The 23,874-nt window shown below is 41.3% G+C and overlaps 1 protein-coding gene across 5 annotated transcripts in view; it reads left to right on the top strand.

Annotated features, from left to right (window-relative positions):
* Positions 1–23,874, top strand: part of LOC144679959 (adhesion G protein-coupled receptor B1-like) — a 186,727-nt gene that overhangs the window by 138,293 nt on the left and 24,560 nt on the right. For 2 of the 5 annotated variants that reach the window (XM_078540969.1, XM_078540965.1), the window contains 6 exons: positions 1,186–1,225; positions 2,873–2,956; positions 4,007–4,650; positions 13,875–13,946; positions 20,626–20,661; positions 20,765–20,869. In XM_078540969.1, the coding sequence (XP_078397095.1) occupies positions 1,186–1,225; positions 2,873–2,956; positions 4,007–4,650; positions 13,875–13,946; positions 20,626–20,661; positions 20,765–20,869 (981 nt within the window). The remainder of the gene's footprint in view (positions 1–1,185; positions 1,226–2,872; positions 2,957–4,006; positions 4,651–13,874; positions 13,947–20,625; positions 20,662–20,764; positions 20,870–23,874) is intronic. The other 3 variants (XM_078540970.1, XM_078540967.1, XM_078540966.1) reach the window with 2 other exon arrangements.

Genomic DNA, 23,874 nt, shown 5'->3' with positions numbered 1-23,874 from the left:
TCACATTCATCTTGATCATTGTACTGAAATCAAAAATTTGCAGCTTATTCCAATAGGCTCTTCGGAATGTAACACCCACCATCTTATAGAAAAGAGGAAACTCTAGCTACAGAGCGGTAAATTAGGACTTGCAAATTGGAAGGGGGCAAGGGAAATATACATGAGCCATGAAATGTGGAAACTTGCTCATGCCATTTCACAAAGGGTAATCCCACTAGTGAGCTGGCATGATGACTGAACTGCACCCCTCTTCCCAAACAACCCTGTTGAATTGGGGAACAAGGCAATCACTTATTTGGTCTGTCACCATCAAACAGAAGATCATGATACCAAAAGTGTCACATCTGTTGTAGAATTCTTGCTTACCATTCAGGTCAGAAACTGAGAGACAATCAGAAAGATCCAGTGCAATTACCTAAGAAAGCATATTGCACGAAGGAAGCTCTTGACATGTTCTTGGCTGACATAACCGTAGGATCCTTCCAAATCTGAAATGTTGTTATGGTTTCAGTTTGCCTAGAGGCTTGCTTTGTGCCCAATTTACAAATTCCATTTTTTTGAAAATGCCTTGCAAGCCAATTTGTTTTATTCAAAAATGGAAATTGGGCTATAACAAGGTAACCATGTGCCTTTCAAACCTTTGTTTATAAATAACCAAGATAAATATGTTAATAAAGTAATGACCAGTGTTTGAATTCCAGTGAATGGAAGGGTAAATTATGTGACACAGGGCCACTGGTGCAGCACCTCACTTGGGAACGTGGACTGGACAATTTGGCACCAAGGTTAGTATGCGCCAATTATAGTGCTTCCAATTTTCCAGTGATTAAGTTATGGCCTGTGTCCTGATCTGTTCCCTGATCAAATGAGGTTTCCAAACACAGATCTGCCTTGCCAAATTTACGCTCTGGTGGAGTCTCCTGAGCAGTCTACTCCTCTTTTGGGCATCAGGATGGCTCCAATTCCATTACACGGTTAATTTTGAGGCAAGTGAATCATTCACCACAGCAACTCCCAGATTGGTGCAGTTTACAATCAGCGTTTGTCACAGTTCCTCGATGAGGACTAACTGATTGCATGAGCCCTAAATGTTGAAGCAGGAGAGGAGCATTAAATGTCAGGAAAAAGACGCCCTGCAGCCATGTTTATCATCATTTCTAAACTGTTTCTCCCTAACTTTTATAGACTGACTTTGAAAAGGATGTAGATATGGCATGTAGATCAGGTAAGTGATTAAATAATTTTATATAAGATTTACCATCTTGTTTAAATGGAATTTTATTTTCTCCGCTCTCCCCCCACCGCCCCCAAAAGATTTCATGCTATACTACCATCCTACAGGTGCCATCTGCTGCTTTAGTCAAGTAAAAGAGAGATGATGGCATAGCGGTAATGTCACTGAGCTGGTAATCCAGAGGCTCTGGCTAATGCCCTGAGTCAATGGTTCAAATTCCACTATGGACTTCAAATTCAATGAATAAATCTGGAATATAAAGCTAGTCTCCGTAATGGTGACCATGAAACTATCATCAAGTCTTGTAAAAACCCATTTGGTTCACCAATGTCCTTCAGGGAAGGAAATCTGCCGTCCTTATTTGGTCTAGCCTACATGTAACTCTTGCAGACTTGCAACAATGTGGTTAGCTCTTAACTGCCCTCTGAAATGGACTGGCAAGCCACTCATTTCAAGGACAATTAGGGATGGACAACAAATGCTGGCCTTGCCAGTGACGCCCACATCCCACGAAAGAATAATGAAAATCACAGCAGTGATTATTGTCTGCAATAAAAAAAATGCTGGAAATACTCAGCAGGTCTGACATCATATTTTGAGAGGAAAGCAAGAGTTAGTGTTTCAAGCTGATGACCAGGTTCTGATGTAAGGTCATTGATCTGAAACTTTAACTCTGTTTCTCCTGTTCAGCGTTTTCCAGCATTTTCTATTTTTATTTCTGATTTCCAGAATCTACAGCATTTTGCTTTAATATTTAGTGATTATGGCTGGCTGTTTCTCCAGTGGCATCATGGCTATGTCCAATCCTATTCTTACCTGATGCTCCCATCATTATCAATAGGTGATCACTGAATAATCACCAGGAGGTGATTATAACTTTTCATGATTTTTCTTTTCCCTTAAAACCAGTGGTACCATGGCTATTTCTAGTGCCACGCCTGGTGCCCAATCTGGTTTTATTAGAATATGAATGAGGTGAACATGCTTCATGCTTTTTCTTTTTCAACAACTCTTCTATGCTGGCCTTATTTTAAGAATTGCTAAACTCTGTCTGGTGATTTGGGCTGAATTTCCTTGGAGCTTCTGCTGCTTTGCTACTGTAACTTGAGTGGAAACCCTGTTTACGTGTACAGAAGGGGTTTCCATTGGCGTTACGAGAGAGCGGGAGGAGCTCAGAGGAAGCTCACCCCTCCTTCATTTCCTGTGCTTTACTGACTGTTGTGAGACACTTGGCCAGTTGTCGCCACCGAGGACTCATGAAGAGCCCATGGCCCAACTGGACACTGGATGTTTATGCTTAATTAGCAGTTCAAGCACAGTCAATAAAGTATTGGAAATAAACCTGTTATGTGATATTTGCTTGTTTGTAGTGTAAAATATAACTTCCAAGACCCTCTCAGGAGTGACTTTAGACTAGAGACTGTAACTGATTGGTTGCCTCTGAAACAGCTGTAATTAAAGCATGCAGTTGGAATTTCACTTGCTGTTCTCATGGAAATTATGTACTTGTAAACTTCACATTTTAGTGTTAATAATTTTCCTTGAGGGAAGCTGAGTGTGGGTGCTGATGGATTGTATTGCAACACTACTTGAGACACAGTTTTAGTTATTCTTTTTTTAAATTCATATTCTTTTTAGTTTATCAAGGTGAAGGATGTCAGCGCTGGGGAGTGGAACACTTTTCTACTTTGAGAAAGCAGTGTCAGGATCAAGCACTCCCAGGTTAGGAATAGCATGGGCTAGATAACTGAATAAAGCTCCCTCTACTCTGCACCAACACCATGCCTATAATCCCAGTCACCGGACAGCATACCCCCAACCACACTAACATGTCCATTTTTGACACCAGCCACCTTTATGTCCTCTCTGTGTGAAATTGCCAGTTTAGTGCCAATGTGTACTGTGGGATTGTCACAAAGAGCTGGGTTCAGAACACCTAAATATCAGCCAAAAAAAATAAAAATCACATTTCAGAGAATGTTTCCTTTGGAATAGCTGACACAGAAAGGAAAACTTAAAAGAGCAGACGATACAGAGCAATGTAAGCTAACTGGGGAGATTTCTTTTAAAAAGCCTGGTGCCCTTTATCGTTAATATGCAGAGAGTTCTCTGGGTGAAAAAAAAAAGCATGATTGTGTTATTTTAGGGTTTAAACATGGAGATTTTGTGAGATTTTTTTAGATATTGGTGCAATAGGAATGTGTTTATAGATAAATTTGCTTATCGATGTTCCCTCAAGCTAAGGAAGATGTAAAATCTATGTTCAGATAAAAGGAAAGAGTCAGACTAAGGAACATAGAACAAGGCCACATAAATTGTTGACTTTGTTTATATATATATAAAATATATATATATATATATATACATATATAGATCAAATGGTGATATATATACATATATAGATCAAATTGTGTTAAAGTAATTTACTGATTTATTGTTAATATTATAGCATTAAACTATTCCTATATTTGAATAACTTCATTACCGTAATGTTAGCGTTTTATTACAGTGAACACAAAGAAAACAAACCCGGTCACCCAGGGAGATCGTAGCAAATAAATTCACATTTATGTAAATAGAGCCCTGAATGAGCTTCAGTAAAACAGCTGTGAACGTCTGGTGGTCCTGTTAGTGATTTCCTGTGCATGTAGCACTTTGCCGCATGTTGCTAGCGATTACGCACTCACAGAGCCATCCAGAAAAATTGTCTAATGATGTGCAGCAAATATTTTCTAGTAACAAAATATAACACAGTTATTCTCAATCTTACAGTTTTAAATAAAGATATCAACGCCGTCAGAACAGGAACACTCACAGGAACTCTAAAGCGCTCTATGGTCCACGATGAAGACATGAAAATGAAATTCACCCATCAAAAGTTGTCCGGTTTCTCAAGTCTTCCAGCAAATGTGTCAAAGATGCATCTCCAGGGATCACTGAACTATCCAGGATCGTTAAATATGAATGAGTTTGGCGACCACACCTTAAAAATAAATAAGAGTGAACAGCCGAAATCAATATATATATGTGACGGTGACATTTTCAAGCAGTTAGACTCGGAACTAGCACGAGCACAGGAACAAGTGATTGATGCTAACTATGTTATCTTGCCCACCAACACCTCAACCCTGAGACCCAAACCAAAAGACGATAGCAAATATAATATTAACATTAGTCAATTGCCCCAGACTAGACTTATTCATCTCAATGCAGACAGTGGGTTTTGTGCAAAAAACTCACCGATGGATCACGTTAATATTGCTTGCAATGAAAGGGCTTCTCCTGGCCACCAGACACCGAGTTCTGCAAATGAAACACAGCTCCCCAATAACCTGTGTGACACAGGTGATTCAGGGAACTCAGGGATGGTGTCCAAAAGTGAGACAGTATCTACACTATCCACAAGCTCGTTGGAGGTAAGGAATTAAAATAGGAATTTTCTTGCTTGCATCCAATTTCAGATTTCATTTTACTTTTCCGGTGTTTAATTGGCAGTAGCACTCACATTGTGAGAGGAACCGGGACAGTTGAGAGCTGCAAATAATTACCTAAAAGGTCTGCTATAAGTTTATTTAAATGTAATTTACTACTGGCCAGTGTTAAATATTATAATGGCTTCAGTGCACTATGACATGCAATGTTTGGATATTGTTTTACTTGCACAATTTCCCCACACTACCAACTCTGCTTCCTGTGCCTTTGTGAGAGGTGTGCAGAAATCAGATGATTCGCTGCAGGAAGGAAGGGACAGGTGGAAATATCAGGTTACCCCAGGTTAGGTCACGGACCTCTTGTGTTGTCCCAAGCAATGTCAAATGAAAGAGAACAACAGCCTGTTCACTTGACTGTCAGATGTTAAGCGGCTGGGGCTACAAGAAGTGGAGGAAGAAAGGACAAAAATCAGAGCAAAAATAAATAACTTCCAAGAGAAAAACCCATCAAATCTGCTTTGATATCAGACATTTTTATCTCCATCACCTCCTTGCTCCTATGTAAGCAGATAACTTCAAGAAATAGCCTTTGCCCATGTTGAGTCACTTCAGCAACCAGTTTTCCATCATAACAAAATCTTTACCTCCCTCCTTCGCTTTTTCAGAAGAACTCAGAAAAGAATAATAAGCTCTCGTTGGAAGCCTTATACTTACCTGAAATGATTAAAAGTTGTTTTAATTTCCTCATATACCAATGTGATGACATTGAAAATGGACTACTTATGCTTCCTCCAATGTGCTGTAGTTGGACAGGGTCTGCAGTATTTCAACCCAGAGAATTTACCATGGAATACCGGTGTATAAAAAGCTCTAACTCCTCTTTTCTGGATTTTAACAAGGTTTAATCTGTTTATTTTAAGCAGAATACTGCTCTCACTAAAATAGCAGGGAGAGGAATTGCGATCGAATGCTTTAAGTGTTTGTACACAGTTTAAGACCTCTGTTGAGAGAGGAATTTTAGATGTGTCAAACATTTGTGAGTTAATAACCACTGTATCATTTCAAGGCCATTGTGTTCAATTAGATGAGAATAATGTTGCTGTTAAGGTTATGATGTAGGACTGGAGCGATGACAAATTTTGACTGCCAGCTGTCCATATCTGGCCTGTAAAATGGGCAGACAGCAGTTCAAACTTGGGCCATGGGTATCCTGGTTGCTTCTTGGATGTCTAAGACCTGCCTGGTACAAATGTTAGCAAGCCTGCAAGTAGGAGACCAGCAAGCCCACCTGAAGTCGGCGTAGGGCTGCTTAAATATACAAATCAGGGTCCTATATCATTCATAGGGCAACTAGAGGCTGCTCAAAAGAACGTTTCAACAAGCTCCTGCTACTATAATAGAAGAGTCATAGGGGCTGGAAATGTTAACTCTGTTTCTCCCTCTACAGATGCTGCCAGACCTGCTGAGTTTTTCCAGCATTTTCTGTTTTAATTTCAAATTCCTGCTGCTGGTTGTCACATTAAAAAATCTGGCTGCCCATCTGTTTGAAATTCCTCCTCGGGATTGACTTGCCAGAGGGCTCAAGTGTGAAAGTAGCTGATTACCTGCTTCCCAAAACAGGAGGACTAAAATGACTGGCATATTTAATGGCATTTCTAGCTTTCAGGCATCCAATTTGCCGACTTCAAGCCAGTTTTACGTACTACTTGAAGATCGCCCCCGAGGTGTGTACAGTGGGTGTGAATCATCGAAAATTGTTTCCTGTTGTTGCATAATTTTTCTTTCTGAGGTTGTTGACCTCTGTATTGAAGCAAGTAGCAGCAGTTGTTTTTACTCCTGTCAAATTCTTCATTGATTTCTTTTTGGTACCTTTTCTTCTTATTGAGTCATCCTGTAAAGCAGAAAGGTTTTATTTTACTTGTGGGCACAGTTTACAATCCCCAGACTTGACTCAATAGCTGTGCCAAGAATGAAGAACTGTATGTTTTCTGAGTTTGCATCCATGCAGTATTTTTACAAGCAATATGTTTTTCCTTGGACTTTCGCAACTTATAATCTCCTGCAGGTTTCCTCTTCCCCCGTCACGTCCACCTCTTGTCACAGTGACTTCTGTTAAGAATTGAGAGACTGCAGTGGCAGGTGAAATGGACTCTACAAATGCAGTCATCAGCTGGCAAATTAGAAGCAGCTTTCACCAGGCAAGGAACAATCCCGGCAGGCTTTTCCCATTCCCATGTATGTCCGAATGAGATGGGAATCCTGTTATTAATGTGTATAATTAACTATCCAATTGAGCGTACACAGTGAGGGCATGAGAGATATCAATGATAGTCGTTCAAAATGGGATTACAATATTGAGCCCCCCCCCCACCCCCAATAGGGAGTCAGATGTCATTGACTAGTTCGCCTTCATGCAGAATTAAATTGCTGCTCGCATTATTAATTGAGCTGGAAAGAGTCCACTTTGGAAAATGAGCTTCTGTTTGCCAAATGGGAACGCTAGTCTTCGAATTGCCTCATAAGCTTAAATATTGAAATAATAGGAGATACATGTACACTGACCAGTGTTCATCTCAATCAACTCTTATGCTTTAGAGCTGTTAGCTATGTACAGGCTGGCAGCTGACATTTGTTTCAACACTCCTTTCCAATCACAAAATGTAATGCATAGAAGTGATGATAGAACTGGATTTGAACTTTATGTCGTCACTGCAGGAAAATAGATACACCGAACATTTTCTCTAAGCCTGTCATTAACTTTCAATTTAGATTTTTTAAAATTCTTTCACGGGATGTGGGCGTGGCTGGCTAGGCCAACATTTTTATTGCCCATCCCTAATTGCCCTTGAGAAGGTGGTGGTGAGCTGCCTTCCTGAACCGCTGCAGTCCTTGTGGTGTAGGTACACCCACAGTGCAGTTAGGAAGGGAGTTCCAGGATTTTGACCCAGGTTCAGTGACAGAACGCTGGTATAGTTCCAAGTCAGGTTGCTGTGTGGCTTGGAGGGGAAGTTACAGATGGTGAGGTTTCCATTCATTTGCTTCTCTTGTCTTCCTTGGTGATAGAGGTTGCGGGTTTGGAAAGTGTAGTCGAAGGAGCCTTGGCCAGTTGCTGCAATGCCTATTGTAGATGGTAGACACTGCTGCTACTGTGCGCCAGTGGTGGAGGGACTAAACGTTGAAGGCAGTGGATGTGGTGCCAATCAAGGTGGTTGCATTGTCCTGGATGGTGTTGAGCGTCTTGAGCTTCACTCATCCTGGCAAGTAGAGAGTGCTCCATCACACTCCTGACTTGTGCCTTGTAGATCATGGACTGGAGTCAGGAGGTGAGTTACTCTCTGCAGGATTCCAGCCTCTGACCTGCTCTTGTAGCCACATTATTCACAGTCCAGTTCAGTTTCTGGTCAATGGTAACCCCCCCAGGATGTTGATAATGGGGGATTCAGCAATGGTAATGCAAAATGAATGTCAAAGGAAGGTGGCTGGATTATCTCTTGTTGAAGTTGGTCATTGCCTGGCACTTGTGTGGTACGATTGTTACTTGCCACTTATCAGCCAAGCCTAAATATTGTCCAGGTGCTACACATGGGCACGAACTGCTTCAGTATCTGAGGAGTCACAAATGGTGCTGAACATTGTGCAATCATCAGCGAACATCCCCATTCCTGACCTTATGATGGAGGGAGGATCATTGATGAAGCAGCTAAAGATGGTTGGGCCTAGGATACTACCCTAAGGAACCCCTGCAGTGATGTCCTGGGACTGAGATGATTGACCTCCAACAACCACAACCACCAGAATGAAAACAACAGTTCAGACCAGTACTCTTATTTCCCAGTTTTTACTGGTGTTCCATTTTAAGGTATACAAGACCAGTTCGGGCCAGAATTCTTATTTCCCAGTTTTTACTGTTTTTCCATTCTGGGCATCTTCCTTTGTGCTAAGTATGACTCCAACCAGTAGCAAGTTTTCCACCTGGTTCCCATTGACTGCAGCTTTGCTACGACTCCTTGATACCACACTGCCGTCAAGCCAAAAAGATGTCTGCCTATCACACAAATGAGTAATGTGATGGAATGAATTTCAGTGCCAGCGTGATGCTAGGTATGTACGCCGTATGTCCCAAAGACCGGCAGATCATATCAAACAGCATGCCCTTCTGCTGTTCACAATAGGCAAGGTTTGGATCATACCCAACCAACCCATGCTTGCAAAATCAAAACACAGTGCCCAACATTAGACGTGATCCCATGATTTTACAACATTTGCTAAATAATCCTCAGTGCGCTAAGAACTACACTGACAACGAAAATAAGATTGTCAGTCAGGCACGCGGTGTGGCACATTTATGTGTACTGGAAGCTATATATATTAGTACACAGGGCCCTGTTCTTTGCAAACAGAAATAATATGTACACATACGTTTTGGATAAACAAAATAAGTGACAGCCATTTGCTCGGTCACTCCACAGTTCAATGTCTTGACCAATCAGAGTCAAGTTGCCTGGTTTAAATTTCAAACAATACTTGGCAGCTAGCTGTCAGCTTCCATCAACTGGTGCATTCTCCATGGCAACACCTCTACCAACCACAGTCCGCTTGCCAACCAATCAGCACTCTCTTCTCATACGGTATAAATTTTTTGTTTCCCCTGTCATTGGCATTTTCTTGCGAATTGTCCTGGTGAGTGCAAGAGGAAAAGCTTTGGCAAAAAAATGTCTCTTTTTTCAGCACTTACTAGACTAATAATCCAGGGGCCTGGACTAATCATCTAAAGACATAATTAAATAAATCTAGAATTTAAAAAAAAAATGTGGGTATCAGTAACAGTGACCATGACAGCACTGGGGTTGTTGTAAATTCCCATCTGAATCTCTAATCCTCTTCAGAGAAGCAAACATGTCCTCTTTACCTGGTCTGGCATACACGCAACTCCAGACCCATAGAAATATGGTTAACTCTAAACTGCCCTTTGAAATGGCCTAGCAAGCCACTCAGTTTTTAAGAAGGCAGCTCACCACCACCTTCTCAAAGACAATTAGAGATGGACCATAAATGCTCGCCATGACAATAATGCCAGCATCCTGTGAATGAATAAAATAACTGTATGGATATAGTACCAGAAAAGCTGATGAAGAATTCAAATTAGAATTTGAAAACATCTAAATCACTTCAGGAGACAGCAGCTCTACATTCTTGATCGTTAAACGGTCATCTTGTTGCCTTGGATGCAGCATGTCTGAAGGAAGCAGTTGGTTTTTGTTCCTCTGAACTTAGAGATGTAGGGCTGGATTTTCATGGAGTCAGGGAGACTCCATGGAGGGGTGAAAATAGCGGCCAATCCTGGGATTCCCGACCCCATTCCTGGGATTTCCTATTTTCAGTTGTGCTGTTTAAAGATGCAGGCTGGCTTGGGCCGTAGGCCACAGCCTGCACTCCTAACCTGGCAGGCTCCATTGCAGGGATATAGGCATGCCCTTGCCCTCCACAATTATTATAGCGTTGGGCCAGCTTTTCAGAGTCGTGCTTCACGGCACCTCAGAGGTGTTGTGAACCATCGTCGGGATGAGGCAACCTTTTGAAAGGTAAGATCAAAAGGTCCTTCCCATGCACTCCACCAACCCCCTATGGCCATTCATGCCTTCCATGCAAAGGTATGCTCCCCCCAACCACCTATCCTCTATAGCCCCTCATACCCCCATGCCTAGCTATGGCACTTCCATGCCCCTAAACTGTATCGAACCAATGAACCCTATGGTGACAATAGGATGTCAAAAAAAGCTTTTTTTTAAAAAAAAAGTCGTTAATTGATAACTTTACACTTTATTAAAAAAAACCTCCATTTTACTACAGGCCAATAAAAGTGGCAATCATCCAGACCCATTAAAGGATCAATAGCAGAAACTACAAGTGCTTGAAACCTTAGCCTGGATTTTCATTCTCGAGGCGGGTAGGGGAAGTTGGGAAATTCCTGGCTTGGTCCATCCACCTCGGGTGAAAGTGCCCGCAAAGGCGGGATATTCAATGTGGGGGCTGGGTGTGAGCTGGAGTCAGACCAGCTGACCCAGAAAGAAGTATGGAGGCAGCTAGAGGGGCTGTGGGTACAGATGTGGGCTGTTTAAAAGGCCCAACTCTGTGTTGTGGGACTTTGTCCTAGTGAAAAAAAACAAACATTCCCTCCACTTCTCACACCCCCTTCACCCTCTCCTCATGTCCCATCTGTGCCACCTAATGTACCACACTCACCCTCTATGTTCTCTCTTGTCCCCTATGCCAAGCTCTGCCCTTCCACCTGTCCCCTATGTCTTATACCACCTCCAGTGGCAAGCTTTGCCCTTCCACCCACTCTTTCAGGTCCCCTAAGCCAAGCTCTGCCCTCCACCCACCCCTCATGCCGCCTCATTATGTATGCTTGGCTGAGAGCCCAGACAGCTGTTAGAATACTAGAACAACCACTCCCCAGATGAAGAATTGACAGCTCATGCTCTCGAATCTTTGCTGTCAATTTCACAATGAGCCAGAATTTCCAAGGAATGGCAAGCACAGTTGCCACTCTGCTCCTTTTCACCTACCTTAGTTGGGAGCTGCACCTTCCTTGCCCGACCTTGCAACTCCAGCCTGGTGAGAAAAAAGTATACCAGTTCCTGGGATTATTCATTTTGGGGCAGCAGCATTGGGGGAAGAAACACATCTTCTGAGGTACCTCTGGGTATGATGCCACACCCCCCCTTCCTGGAGATCGGAAGTTCTAGACCATTGTTTGTTGACACAAGTTAATTGGCTTCAAGGATTTGTGGTTTGTGGCTTTTGAAACTTTAAAGGGCTAGGTGATTGAGTCTTTTACTAGCTTGCAGCACTTCAGTTTGGGGCAGCCCTAGCTGCCGTAGAGCAGGTAAGTTTAAAGATCCCAGCCACTTTGAAACGCCAGGGAGAAGATAAGTATGTAAGGTAAGTGGGTGACAGATTAGGTGGGGGGGAGCGTAAGATGAGTCGGGGGGGATAGGATGGGTCGGGGGTCAGGTGGTCAGCTGCAGGTACAGGATGGGTTGGGGGGGCTAGCATGAGTTTGGGGTGTAGGATGAGCCAGGGGGTAGGAAGCGTCAGGGCGTCGAGTGATCATGAGGTAGTTGGGCTGGCGGTGTAGTCGGGGTGGTGGGGGGAAGGTGTCAGGAGGTGTCAGGAGGTGAAGGTGTAGTCGGCGGGTAGCCGGGTGGAGGGATGGTCGGGATTAGGTTGGTTAGGAAGGTGGAGAGTAGTTGGGTGATGGGGGACGGTAAGGGAGTGGGAGGATAATTAGGGGGTTAGTCCAGTTGGGGGTTGGGGGTGAGGGTTCAGTAGTGTAGTTACCCAGGAGTTAGAAGTGCTTTTAATTCTTCTTAATTTTCCTTGGCAATTATTCTGCTAAGAGAATGGGAACCATCCGAAGTCTCTGATTTAAATTGGAGTATCGGATGGTTCCCAGTGCAGGCAAATTGCCCATCGGAAGTTTGAACTTCCTGGACAATTCCCATGCAGTTCTTGCATGGGGACTTCAAGAGAGGTGCCCCAGCACATCTTCTGGGGTATCTCCCAGGTAGCATTCCCCCGAGAGACCGGGGAGGCAGTGGCGTAGTGCTATTGTCAATGAACTGGTAATCCAGAGACCCAGGGTAATGTTCTGGAGACCCAGGGCAGATGGGCAGAGCCAGGAATTTTTCCGACTCCCTCTACCAGCCTCGAGGATGAAAGGAGGATTTGGAGTCATATGATGAAGAGTTGTAATCAGAATCAAAAAATAATCTAAATCACTCCAGAAGACAGTAGGTCTATATTTTTGATCTTTAAAAAGCCACCTTGTTGCATTGGAAGCAGCGTGCCTGAGGGAAGCAGTTAGTTTATGTTTCATTAAACTTAGAGATGTACTCACCAACCTGCACAGGAGCTCAAACTCAAAGTTAAAAGGAACTGGAGGACCTTCCTGATTTTAGTAAAGACTGCATGGAGCTGAACCAAACAGATCCAGACGTCCCGGGGTGGAATTTCCAGGGGAGTTTGCCCACAACTTTGGCAGAATTTCAACAGGAAATCAGGAAAAATATCCAAGGAAGTGGCCAAGTACCCTGGGTTTCCACTGATGTTGTTGTGGGTGAGCCCCTGCACAATATTACCAACAAACAGGTTTGACTTTTGGTCAGTGCTGAGCTGATTTCAGCCTTTACAGTAGCTGGAACACTGCAAATTGGCCTTTGTGCCCCTGGGCTATGGCATATCCAGTGTCCTTTGGTGAAAAGTGTAAGTGTATGTATGTTGGGCAAGGACAGGATTGGAAATAGCTAAACTGCCACAACCACTGAATTTCCGACACATGCTTTCTGGATTTACACATGACTAGTAACCACTTGAGTGAGACACCAAGTTAAAAGGCCATCAAAAAATATATTTTTGTAAAATTGAAGAGCAGAACACAAATGCAAACAGTGCTGATTCATATTTGAAGAGGAAGCATCCAAAATGAGGATCTGGCATTGAAATAGATGTTTATAGAAGACATCTTTTTTTTAAAGAAAACAAAACAACCACATTAATAAGGCAGAGTTTCTAAGGCCTTGTCAGTAGTGAGGTCTTAAATTGGAAAATCATAAGCAGTACATTCATGATTTTTGGATAGGCTGCACATGAGGCGCTGTCATTCAAATGGGATTTTCCTAACATTTTGCCCATAGATTTACAGTCGACCAATCAGTTTGAATTGAATTTAAGTTTTGTAATTTCAGAGTCAGCCTTCAGCTGGAGATGCCTTATGTTTATTTTCCCTGTCCCTCTGCCCCCATAAACAAAGTAATCAGTGTTAACACTTGATAACTGGGAGGAGCAGGAACTCACCCAGATTTTTAATACATTTTTGCATGTTAGTTTCCCTCAGTATCACTTTCAGGTCTCGGAAGAATATAAGTACGGAATCCAAAAAGGCTATTTGGTCAATTTAGCCTATTCCCTCTATTGACCCTGTAGATTTTGTTCTATCATAGATTCTGTCTAACCTAATTAATGTCTCTGTGGGGAAAATATCTTCTAATCTCTACTCTTGTTGAGCACTTGCTAATTTGTACTTCTGTCCTCTGATTCCGAGGTTGAAATCTAAGTTGAATAACCTGTTTCTGTCTGTGTGTCCCTGAATCATCTTTGCTTCAGTGAAAATAAGTTAAGTTCTTTGTGTCTTTTATAATCTTTAGAGCCCTAAGTCCCAGAATAATCCTAGTCGCGCCTCCCTGAACTCTCTCCAATGTGTCAGTGTACCGTTGAAGGTAGGATAATAAAAATTGTACACGGTCGTCTAAAGGGCTGATTTTATGAAGTTGTGCCCTTAGTGTGGAGTTTAATTTTGTTGGAAGCTCATATTGGGAATTTGGGCATACATGATTTACCGCCCATTAAAATTGATTGACAGAAAACTTTGCAGATGCCCAGATTCCTGCTATGCAGTCCTAGCAGGCAATGCTTCACACTGGGAGCAGAATGAACAAAATTACCCTTAAATGTGCTGTTTAGTCATGAGTTTTACAGATCCGACACCCCACTGTGTACATGTTGTTTCATATTTATGTACGTTTTCTTATCCTTGTCTAAATGAAAAACGATTTGTCATCCCTTACCCATTCACTTAATGTATCCAGATGTCTCTGAAGGCTACAAATCATTCTGATTACCTAGTTATATAGTTTTGTGTCATTATCAAATTTTATATTGCAACAGAATTCCTCCTGCATCTCATTTATGAATAGTACGAGCATTAAGGGACCTAGAACACACCCCATGAAATTAGACTAGTCACTAACAACACCCCCCCTCCCCCGCCCGGTAGAGCTTATTCTATTTATTACCTTTTGCTCCCTATTCCCAAGCCAGTTTCAGTAAAGTTAGTTAATTGCTAAAGACCTTTTATATGTTGGACTTTATCAGGTGCTTGCTAAAAATGTAAATGAAATTACATGAACTGAACAACTCTCACCATATAATTAAGTTCCTCCACAAAGAACTTCCGTCAATTTATGAGGCATGACCAATTGCATCTAAAATCATGCTGACTACGCCATACTTCGTAATAGCTATTGTGTCGTTGAGATGAACGCTATTAATGTCCTACAAAATGCACTGGAGCAGTTTCCCCATCATTAATGTTAGGCTAACTTGCAAATGATTCCCTGCTTCACACTTCAGTCCTTCTTTGAATGTGATGATAGTCACTAACTTGTAGTCCTGAGGTACTACTCTCATATTTGAAATGATGGAAATTGCAACTGGCAGGAAGCCATTCACCTGACCTCAGCTGTGTTGGCATTGGCTCTCCAAATGTAACAGTCTGCTTCTATCCCATTTACCTGCCTTTGCCTTAAATCCTTCTATATTTCTCTTTCCAAAAACTAATCCAATTCTGGTTTAAATAATACGATTTTCACCTAATCGGCCACTTGTAGGAAAGCATTCATGTTCAAATAGTCCCCCATTATGGAATGTAAAATCTTTTAACTTTTTGCTTCAATTTTCTAGTGAATGTTTAGAGTTTATACTTTTTTATTACTGATCTGCTTTTATTACTGATTGGCCCAGTTCTTTGCAGACAGAAAGAACATGTACACACATTGCACCTGTTTCAGCTGCACAAAATAGTGACAGTCATTCACTGACATGCTCCTCAGGGCAATGCCTTGACCAATCAGGGTCAAGCTGTCTGGTTTAAATTTTGAACAATGCTTGGCAGTTAACCGGCAGTCACCATCAATTGGTGTACTCTCCATGACAGCACCTCTACCAATCACACTTGTCAACCAATCCGCACTCTCTTCTCATACAATAAAAATTGTTGTTTCCCCCTTGCATTGGAGTTCTTGCGAAATGTCCTGATTAGGGCAAGACGAAAAGTTTTGACTTGTCTCTTTTTTCAGCAATACTCAAGCTCTGTACTATCAAATGACTATTTCAAATATAGTTTAACCAATGCCATGTACAAATTCAATATTGAATTTTTGCGTTCAATCCCCTTTTGTATAACATTCAGAATCCCAGCTCCTACCTGCATGCCCATACCTGTGCACACAAATACCTCTTTGTTCTTCTACTCCAATGTCAAATTTTCAGAGCCTTGTGTTTAGGGTAAATTCATTCACTGTTCTTTTCTCAACAATGTCCACATACACAAGAACACAAGAAATAGGAGCAGGAGTAGACCACACAGACCAAAATTGCACACAATATTCCAGATGCGATCTCACCAAAACCCTGTACAATTGTAACAAGACTTCATTATTCTTGCTATAAAGGTTAACATGCCATATGCCTTCTTAACTGCTTGCTGCACGTGCATGGTGATTCTCTGTGTTCCTTGTACAAGCGCACCCTCACATACAACTTTCTCAGCTTTCAAAATTTATTCTGCTTTTTTATTCTTACAACATTGAAGATTATCTGGCAACTATTGACTCACAGTACTAACCTGTTCATATTCTTCTGTAATTCCTTGTATTTGACAACTATGGTCCAGCAGTTGGTACACAGGCATCTTATCACACAATCAACCTTACCACCCAACTAAATGCCCCCCTCTCCATCAAATACGCCACGGGGAGGGCAAAAGATTCCTGCCATGGAGATCTTGGCAACCTGAAATCGCATAGGTCATCGAAATTTTGGTTAGTTACATGGATTTTTCAGAGCTATGTGATAAAGTGTCACTAAATCAAAATTTAAGGCACATGATATTAAAGGGCATAAACATAAGAACAGAGGTCAAGGGACAGAAAATACAGAGGAAGGATAAATTGATTTTTGTTTAATGAAATAGTTAGTGGTGTGCTACAGCTATCTGTGTTAAAACCTGTCTTGTTTTCTAGTTATTTAAATAGTGTGGGCATAGGAAAGGAAGAACCCAAACAAGGTTTAACACCAAATTAAGTGGTATTGTGACCTGTGAAAGATATATATGAAAAAACTTGCATTTATATCCCATCTTTCACAACCTCAGGAGGTCCCAAAGCAAAGACTTTATAGTCAATGAATTTCTTTTGATTGTGTTCTGTCTAGGATTCTAGACTCTGTTGTTTTCCCTGTCCTCTATTTGGGTTTCTGGGAGCCGTACATCTCCCTTTTCATTCACTGCAAGTTGTCGGTTTTCACACTTTGCTGGATTACTGCTGAAGTTTCATTTTTTGACCAATTGACCTCTTTTTCGCCTTTCGGGCCAATAAAACATTTGGTTGATGAAGGCCCAAACCACCATTCCCATCAAGTCACCTCTCAGCTGCTTATACCCAGGGTGCATTACAAACAGCTTTAAAAATATATTCAGGAAACCAAATTAAAGAAGTGCAGTATCTGAGCTAATTCTTGATCAATAGGAAGAAAGCTTGAAGTAGCAAATTCCCAGGATTCTTACATATGACTCTACAATATCCTTTCTTGGTCACCTCCTCTCAGGAGTGAACAATCTAAGTGTCACCTACTTTTAAATTTGAGCTAAGAATGAACCCTATCTGACTTCATGGTGTAAAATTTCTGTGGCGATTCTCCAATCTTCCACCATAACCTTGGCGAAAGATTGGTGGAAACCCTGAAGAAACAGCACAAAGCTTAAAGTTCTACTGAAACACCTCAATTGAAAGGTTTACTGAGGCACCATGTACAACAGCATTGTGAATGTGTTCATAAAAACCTCCAGCAAAATTACGAGCATATTATGAAAGAGCAGTTGATAAATGACTGCTTGTGACGCCAGTATGCTTAACATGGCCATATGACTATTCTCTCTCCATGATTCTAATTTTAATATAATCCTATTTGTTCTAAGGCAAGGCACACAGATAACTCTCCCACTGATCTACTTGCCATAGGTGTCACACTCTTTCTTTAATTAACGGTACCATTCTTACTGAATTCACAGTTAATGCCACCCCCTGCCTCACTTTTGAATAATAACGAAAACTGTTGGAAGTGCAAAGTAGGTAATCCGGATAAGTTAATATTTCAGATGGAACTTTTCATTGTTATTCTGATGAAAGGTTTGTGTTTTGGTTGCAGCAATTCTTTCAAGTACAGACCGATCTGCGTTTCACACAGTGCTGGAAATAACAGTGATACAAATGACAAAACACATCTTTAGTTTGAGTGACCATTCCCTGAAATAGGAATTAGTTTAAATTCCTAATGAACCTAAGCTTGGCTCCTATTACAACAACAGCTTGCATTTAAATAGCACCGTTAATATAGGAAAGCATCACAAGGCGCTTTAAAGGAGTGTAATTATACAACAATGATGCTGAGCCAAAAAAAGGAGATATTAGGAAAGGTCATTTAAAATTAAATTACCCATTTAAAAGTTTATTTCAAGGAGGTCCTTAAAGAAGGGGAAAGAGAGGTAGGGAGACTGAGGAGTTTAGGGAAAGAATTACAGAGCTTGAGGCCTAGCCATATGGAATCTTGGCCACCAGTGGTGGGTCAAAGGGAGTGGGGATACAGAAGAGTCCAGAGCTGGATAGGGTTCCAAGAGAGTTGTACGGTTGGAGGAGGTAACAGAGATATGGATGGATAAAGTCATGGAGAAATCTGAACATGTGCATTCAAATCTAAAATTGAGCCATTGATGAACTGGGAACCAGTGTAGGTCAGTGAGCACAGGAGTGATAGATAAAGGGAACATGATGTGGGCTAAAAGAATGGGCTGCAGAGTTTTAATTGGAATCAACTTGATGGAGGCTTATGAAGGTTTGTGAAGATGCGAGGTTGGTCAGGAGAGCATTGGAATAGTTGTATCAGGAGATAACAAAAGAGTAGATCATGCTTTCAACAGAAGATAAGCTGAGGCAGGGGCTAAGGTGGGTGATGTTACAGAGGTGGAAATAGGCTGTCTTGTGATGGAGAGAATATATGGAATCAGAAGCTCAGCTCAGGATCAAATAGGATGCTAAGTTTGCAAATAGTCTTGTTCACCTTTAGACATTGGCCAGGGAGATGGATGGAATCAGAGCCAGGGGAATGAATCTAGTAGCGATGGCCAAAGTCAATGGCTTTGGTCTTCCAAGTATTTAATTTGAGGAAATTACAGCTCATTCAAGACTCAATATCAGTTAGATAAGCAGCCTCAATAACACAGGCAGTGGATTGGTCAGAGGTAGAGGTGGTGAGGTAGAGTTATGTGTCATCAATCTACACGTGGAACTTGGCTTCATGTTTTCAGATGATGTCAAGATGAAAAATTGGAGAAGGCTGAGGAAGGATCCTTGAGGACCCTTGGTTCAGGGTAGAGAAAATAAACCCTTAAGAGGGAATTCTCTGATTATATCCAGATTGGTAAAATGTGGAATTAGGCAAGGGAGTCCTACCCAGCTGGATAATGAACAAGAGACGCTGGATGAGGATAGTATGATCAACCATGTTAAAGGTGGCTGAAAGGCCGAGAGGGGTGAAGAGGGATGGTGTACCACGGCTACAGTCACGTAGGGTGTCATCTACAAGGGAAACCTGATTGGAACGTTCAAACATTAAATTGTGTGAATGATAGGCACAATTACCCATAATTATACCTGAATCTTTGAAAAATGTATTAATGCTATATTCATTAATGTGAGGTGAAGTATAAGTCCAGTTTCAGCACTCCTCTGCTCTGTATTGGAATTAATTACAGTATATTCAGCTCTCTCATATTGTCAACTTGCTAAGCATGCTGGAAACAACACAAATAAAAACTTCCACCATAGTTTGATTATTTATTGTTTTACATTCAAAAATTTCTGTAATTGCAGGTGTAACTTTGGTCAGTGAGTATCAGACAAGCATATAAGCAATCCTGATATAACTAGAGTTTCCCCCTTGATCCAGTGAAATGGATTTCTGTCAGTGAATCACCAAGCAGAATTTAAGCCCGTTAGCCTGATTGTGTCAAACTGTAAGAAGCAATGAACAATTGCTGAAGTATTTGTCCTGTATACTTCAATCGCCTCACCCAAGATAAAACAAAGGTAAATTGATAATGTTGGAGCATTCCTATTCATTACCCTTAGTGCCATTTTGAAACCATGCTAGCTGCCTTACAGTACTGTTTTCTCCCAATCCAAACCCTGATTTGGGTGACATAATGAAGTCCTTTTAACATCTATCAATGTGTTTTGACCCAAAGTGGTTGCAGCTAAGCACTATCTTCATGACTAAGTGTTTGGCTAAAGTTTTTGTATGGGAGCAGCATTATTCTCAGAGTGGCATCTGCTGCAAAGGGTACAACATGCATTTCAGAATGATTTATGTCTTTGTTATGTGGCTGTGAACAAATGAAAAGTGTTTGTAATGTTTTCTCATTTTAAGAAGGACTACTTCAATAACCCTTCACGTTTGAACATTTCTGTTTTCTGTGTTTGTCAAGAAAGTTAATTCAAAACTTTCCATTTCCGGCATTCAGTGTCAGCATGAAACATTTCCAGGTTAGGTCTAACACAATTAGATGAGAGTCAAGTTCTGTGCCAACAAAGTATCCCAGTTCTAACCTCATTAAAGCAGCCCCTTGCTGCAGCAATGTAACATTATTGAGTTTCCCACATCAGCCATCCTGTGGCAGTTCTGAAAGAGATTGCCGTATCAGGGCAATTGTGTGCTGTGGCTCATACCCTTAAGCAACTGAGTTAAAACTGCTTAAACTGATTGAGCCTAATACCTTAAGAGGCAGCAGAAAGAGAACACTTCAATTTCATCAGCCTGGACTTGACGTTATTTGGGTTCCAGAAGTTAGAGAATAACATCTAACCCACTGTCCAGAATTCCCCTGGCCCCTCGCAACTTAGTTTTAAACTGATAATGAGGACATGGGGTACATTAATGATTATGAAGAAATGCTACATTGTTCTTTAAAATAAAATTAAATTACAAGTTCACATTGACATCTACATCACAATTTCATGTTCATTTTTGAACGGATGCTGCTAATTGTCTATTTTTTATTTCTAGAGAAGAAAATCTAGGTATGCTGAGTTAGATTTTGAGGTAAGCCTTTTCTTTACTCTGCCACATTCACTAATTGAATGCCTGACTCTGTCCCCGATGCATCTTAGCTGCATTTCATTGACGTCTTGGTTTTTATCTCTAGAAAATAATGCACACAAGAAAACGGCATCAAGACATGTTTCAGGACCTAAACAGGAAGCTTCAGCATGCTGAGAAAGATAGAGAATCTCCCACAATAGACAGCAAAGTAAGAATGGGTATTTTTAATCTAGAAGGACTCAGTTACATTTTGGGGCGCCCACGAGGCAAAAAGTCTAGTGAAGTCTCCCGCCTGTCTTCACATTGTTGCTGTAATTCATTGCTGCTCTTAAGTTTTTTGAGACCCCAATTCAAACCACAGTGTTGCTCTTGACCAGTTTCAGTCATGTTGTAACAAGCTACATCAACGAGAGAGGGAATGAGGATTCCCCAGCTATTCTCCAGTGATCTCGTCCAAACCTATAAGAGAAGTTTGGGTCGTTCAAATGAACTCTTGAATTAAATGCCACTTGTTTGGGAAAACACTTCAAAAACCAAAAATGTAATTGGATACCTGAACTAATTTGAAACTTTTTTTTCATTTCTTAAGTTCCCCTGTTAAGTGATACCCACTTTTACAAGGTCCTGAAGTTATCATATTCACATTCATTGCATATATCCTCATTTAAATCATCTGGCTTTATATTTCAGTGGTAACGTCAATTTAAATTGGCTTAATTCAGGACTGACTCTCCAGTGCAGTGCTGAGGGAGCATTGCATTGTCAGAGTTGCTGTCCTTTGGATGAGACGTTAAACCAAAGCCCCATCTACTTGCTCGGGCGGATGTAAAAGACCCCTTGACACTATTTCAAGGAAGAACAGGGGGGTTCTCCCCAGTGTCCTGGCCAATGTTTATCCATCAATCAACATCACAAAAAACAGACTATCTGGTCACTGTTTGAGTGCAAATTAGCTGCCACGCTTCCTATGTTACAACAATGGCCACACTTCAAAAAGTAAAAACGGATAGCAAGAGCTTCTACAGGTATTTAAAAAGGATAAGAGTAAGTAAAGTGAGTGTTGGTCCTCTAAAGAGTGACAGTGGGGAGTTAATAATAGCTAATGAGGAAATGGTGGATGAAATGAGCAAATATTTTGCTTCTATCTTCACTATAGAGGATACAAAAAACATTCCAGTAATAGCTGCAAATCAGGAGATGGAAGGGAGAAGGGAACTTGGTGAAATTACAATTGCTAGGGAAGCAATACTGAGCAAAACTGATGGAGCTGCGGGCTGACAAGTCTCCGTGTTCTGATGGACTTCATCCTAGGGTCTTAAAAGAAGTGACTAATGAGCAACTAGATGCTAGATTCTGGAAAGGTTCCATCAGACTGGAAAGCAGCAAATATAACCCCTCTATGCAGAAAACAGGAAACTATAGGCCAGTTAGCTTGACATCCGTCATGGGGAAGTTGTTAGAATCAATCGTTAAGGAGGTTATAGCTGACCACTTAGAGAAACTCAAGGCCATCGGAAAGAGTCAGCATGGTTTTGTGAAAGGGAAATAATGTTCAACCAATTTACTGGAGTTATTCGGAGGAGTGACATGTGCTGTGGATAAAGGGGCCCTGTAGACCTGCTGTACTTGGATTTCCAGAAGACATTTGTTAAGGTGCAACATCAAAGATTATTGCAGAAAATAAAAACTCATGTGTAGGATGTATCATATTAGCATGGATAGAAGATTGGCTGGCTGGCAGAAAACAGAGAATATGCATAAATGGGTCATTTTCTGATTGGCAGGTTGTGATGAGTGGAGTCCCGGAGGGGTCTGTGCTGGGGCCTCAACTTGTTAAAATTGAAATCAATGACTTAGCTGAGGGGAGTAAAGGCATGGTCGCTAAATTTGCAAATGACACAAAGATAAGTAGGAAAGTATGTTGTGAAGGAGACATAAGGAGGTTGCAGATGGATATAAATAGGTTTAGTGAGTGGGCAAGAACCTGGCAGATAGAGCGTAATGTAGGAAAATGTGAATTATTCACTTTAGTAGGAAAAATTTGAAAAAAGTAGAGTATTGCTTAAATGGAGAATGGCTGCAGAATTCCGAGGTGCAAAGGGATCTAGGTGTTCTAGCACATGCATCACAAAAAGTTAGTATGCAGGTACAGTGAGTAATTAAGGAGGCTAATAGAATGTTATCCTTTATTACAAGAGGAAGGGAACATAAAAGTAAGTATGTTCAGTTAAACAGGGCATTGGTGAGACGACTCCTCGAATATTGTGTGCAGTTTTGGTCTCCTTATTCAAGGAAGGGATGTAAAGGCGTTTGATGTGGTTCAGAGGAGGTTTACTAGATTGATACCTGGAATGAATGGGTTATCTTATGAGGAAAGGTTAGACAGACTGGGCTTGTTTCCACTGGAGTTTAGAAGAGCTTAATTGAAGGAGATAAGATCCTGAACGTATCGACAAAGTGGATATGGAAAGGATGTTTCCTCTTGTGGGTGAGTCCAGAACTTGAGGGCACTGTTTTAAAATCAGGGGTTTCCCTTTGAAGACAGTGATGAGGAGAAATTTTTTCTCTCAAAGGGTTGTGCGACTTTGGAACTCTCTGCCTCAGAAGGCGGTGGAGGCGGGGTCATTGAACATTTTTAAGGCAGAGATGGATAGATTCTTGTTAGGCAAGGGGATCAAAGGTTATCAGAGGTAGATGGGAATGTGGAATTCGAAACACATACAGATCAGCCATGATCTTATTGAATGGCGGAGCAGACTGGAGGGGCCGAATGGCTTACTTCTGCTCCTATTTCGTATGTTCGTACTTTGTTGGCTGTAAAGTGCTTTGAGATGCCTGGTGGTTGTGAAAAGTGCTATTTAAATGCAAGTTTTTTTTAAGTCAACCTGACTGGAGAATCGAGAACGATTGACACCAAAAGGATCTGGATTATGTTTGATTGACCCACAATATAAGACCCATCTACTAGGCAGGTGGAGAATAATTTACACCAACAGGTGTCACACAGGAATGGTGTTAAATGGTTTATTAATGAAGGAAAGTTTGAGCAACCAAGCAATTGTTGAGAGAGTCAAATCACTTTGACTAGAGAGAAGGGCTTCTACTCCTATGCCTTGGCTGAGAATGTCCTCTGATCATAGCGGTCACTAGCTGTGCAGTTCCTTCAAAATATAATTTTAATCAAATATTTTTGTTGGCATTTATGAGCTGATG

Source organism: Cetorhinus maximus, chromosome 4 (genome assembly GCF_964194155.1).
Source record: "Cetorhinus maximus chromosome 4, sCetMax3.hap1.1, whole genome shotgun sequence".
NCBI lineage: Eukaryota > Metazoa > Chordata > Chondrichthyes > Lamniformes > Cetorhinidae > Cetorhinus > Cetorhinus maximus.
Note: the sequence above shows the minus strand (reverse complement) of the source record. Positions and strands in the feature narration are given on the sequence as shown.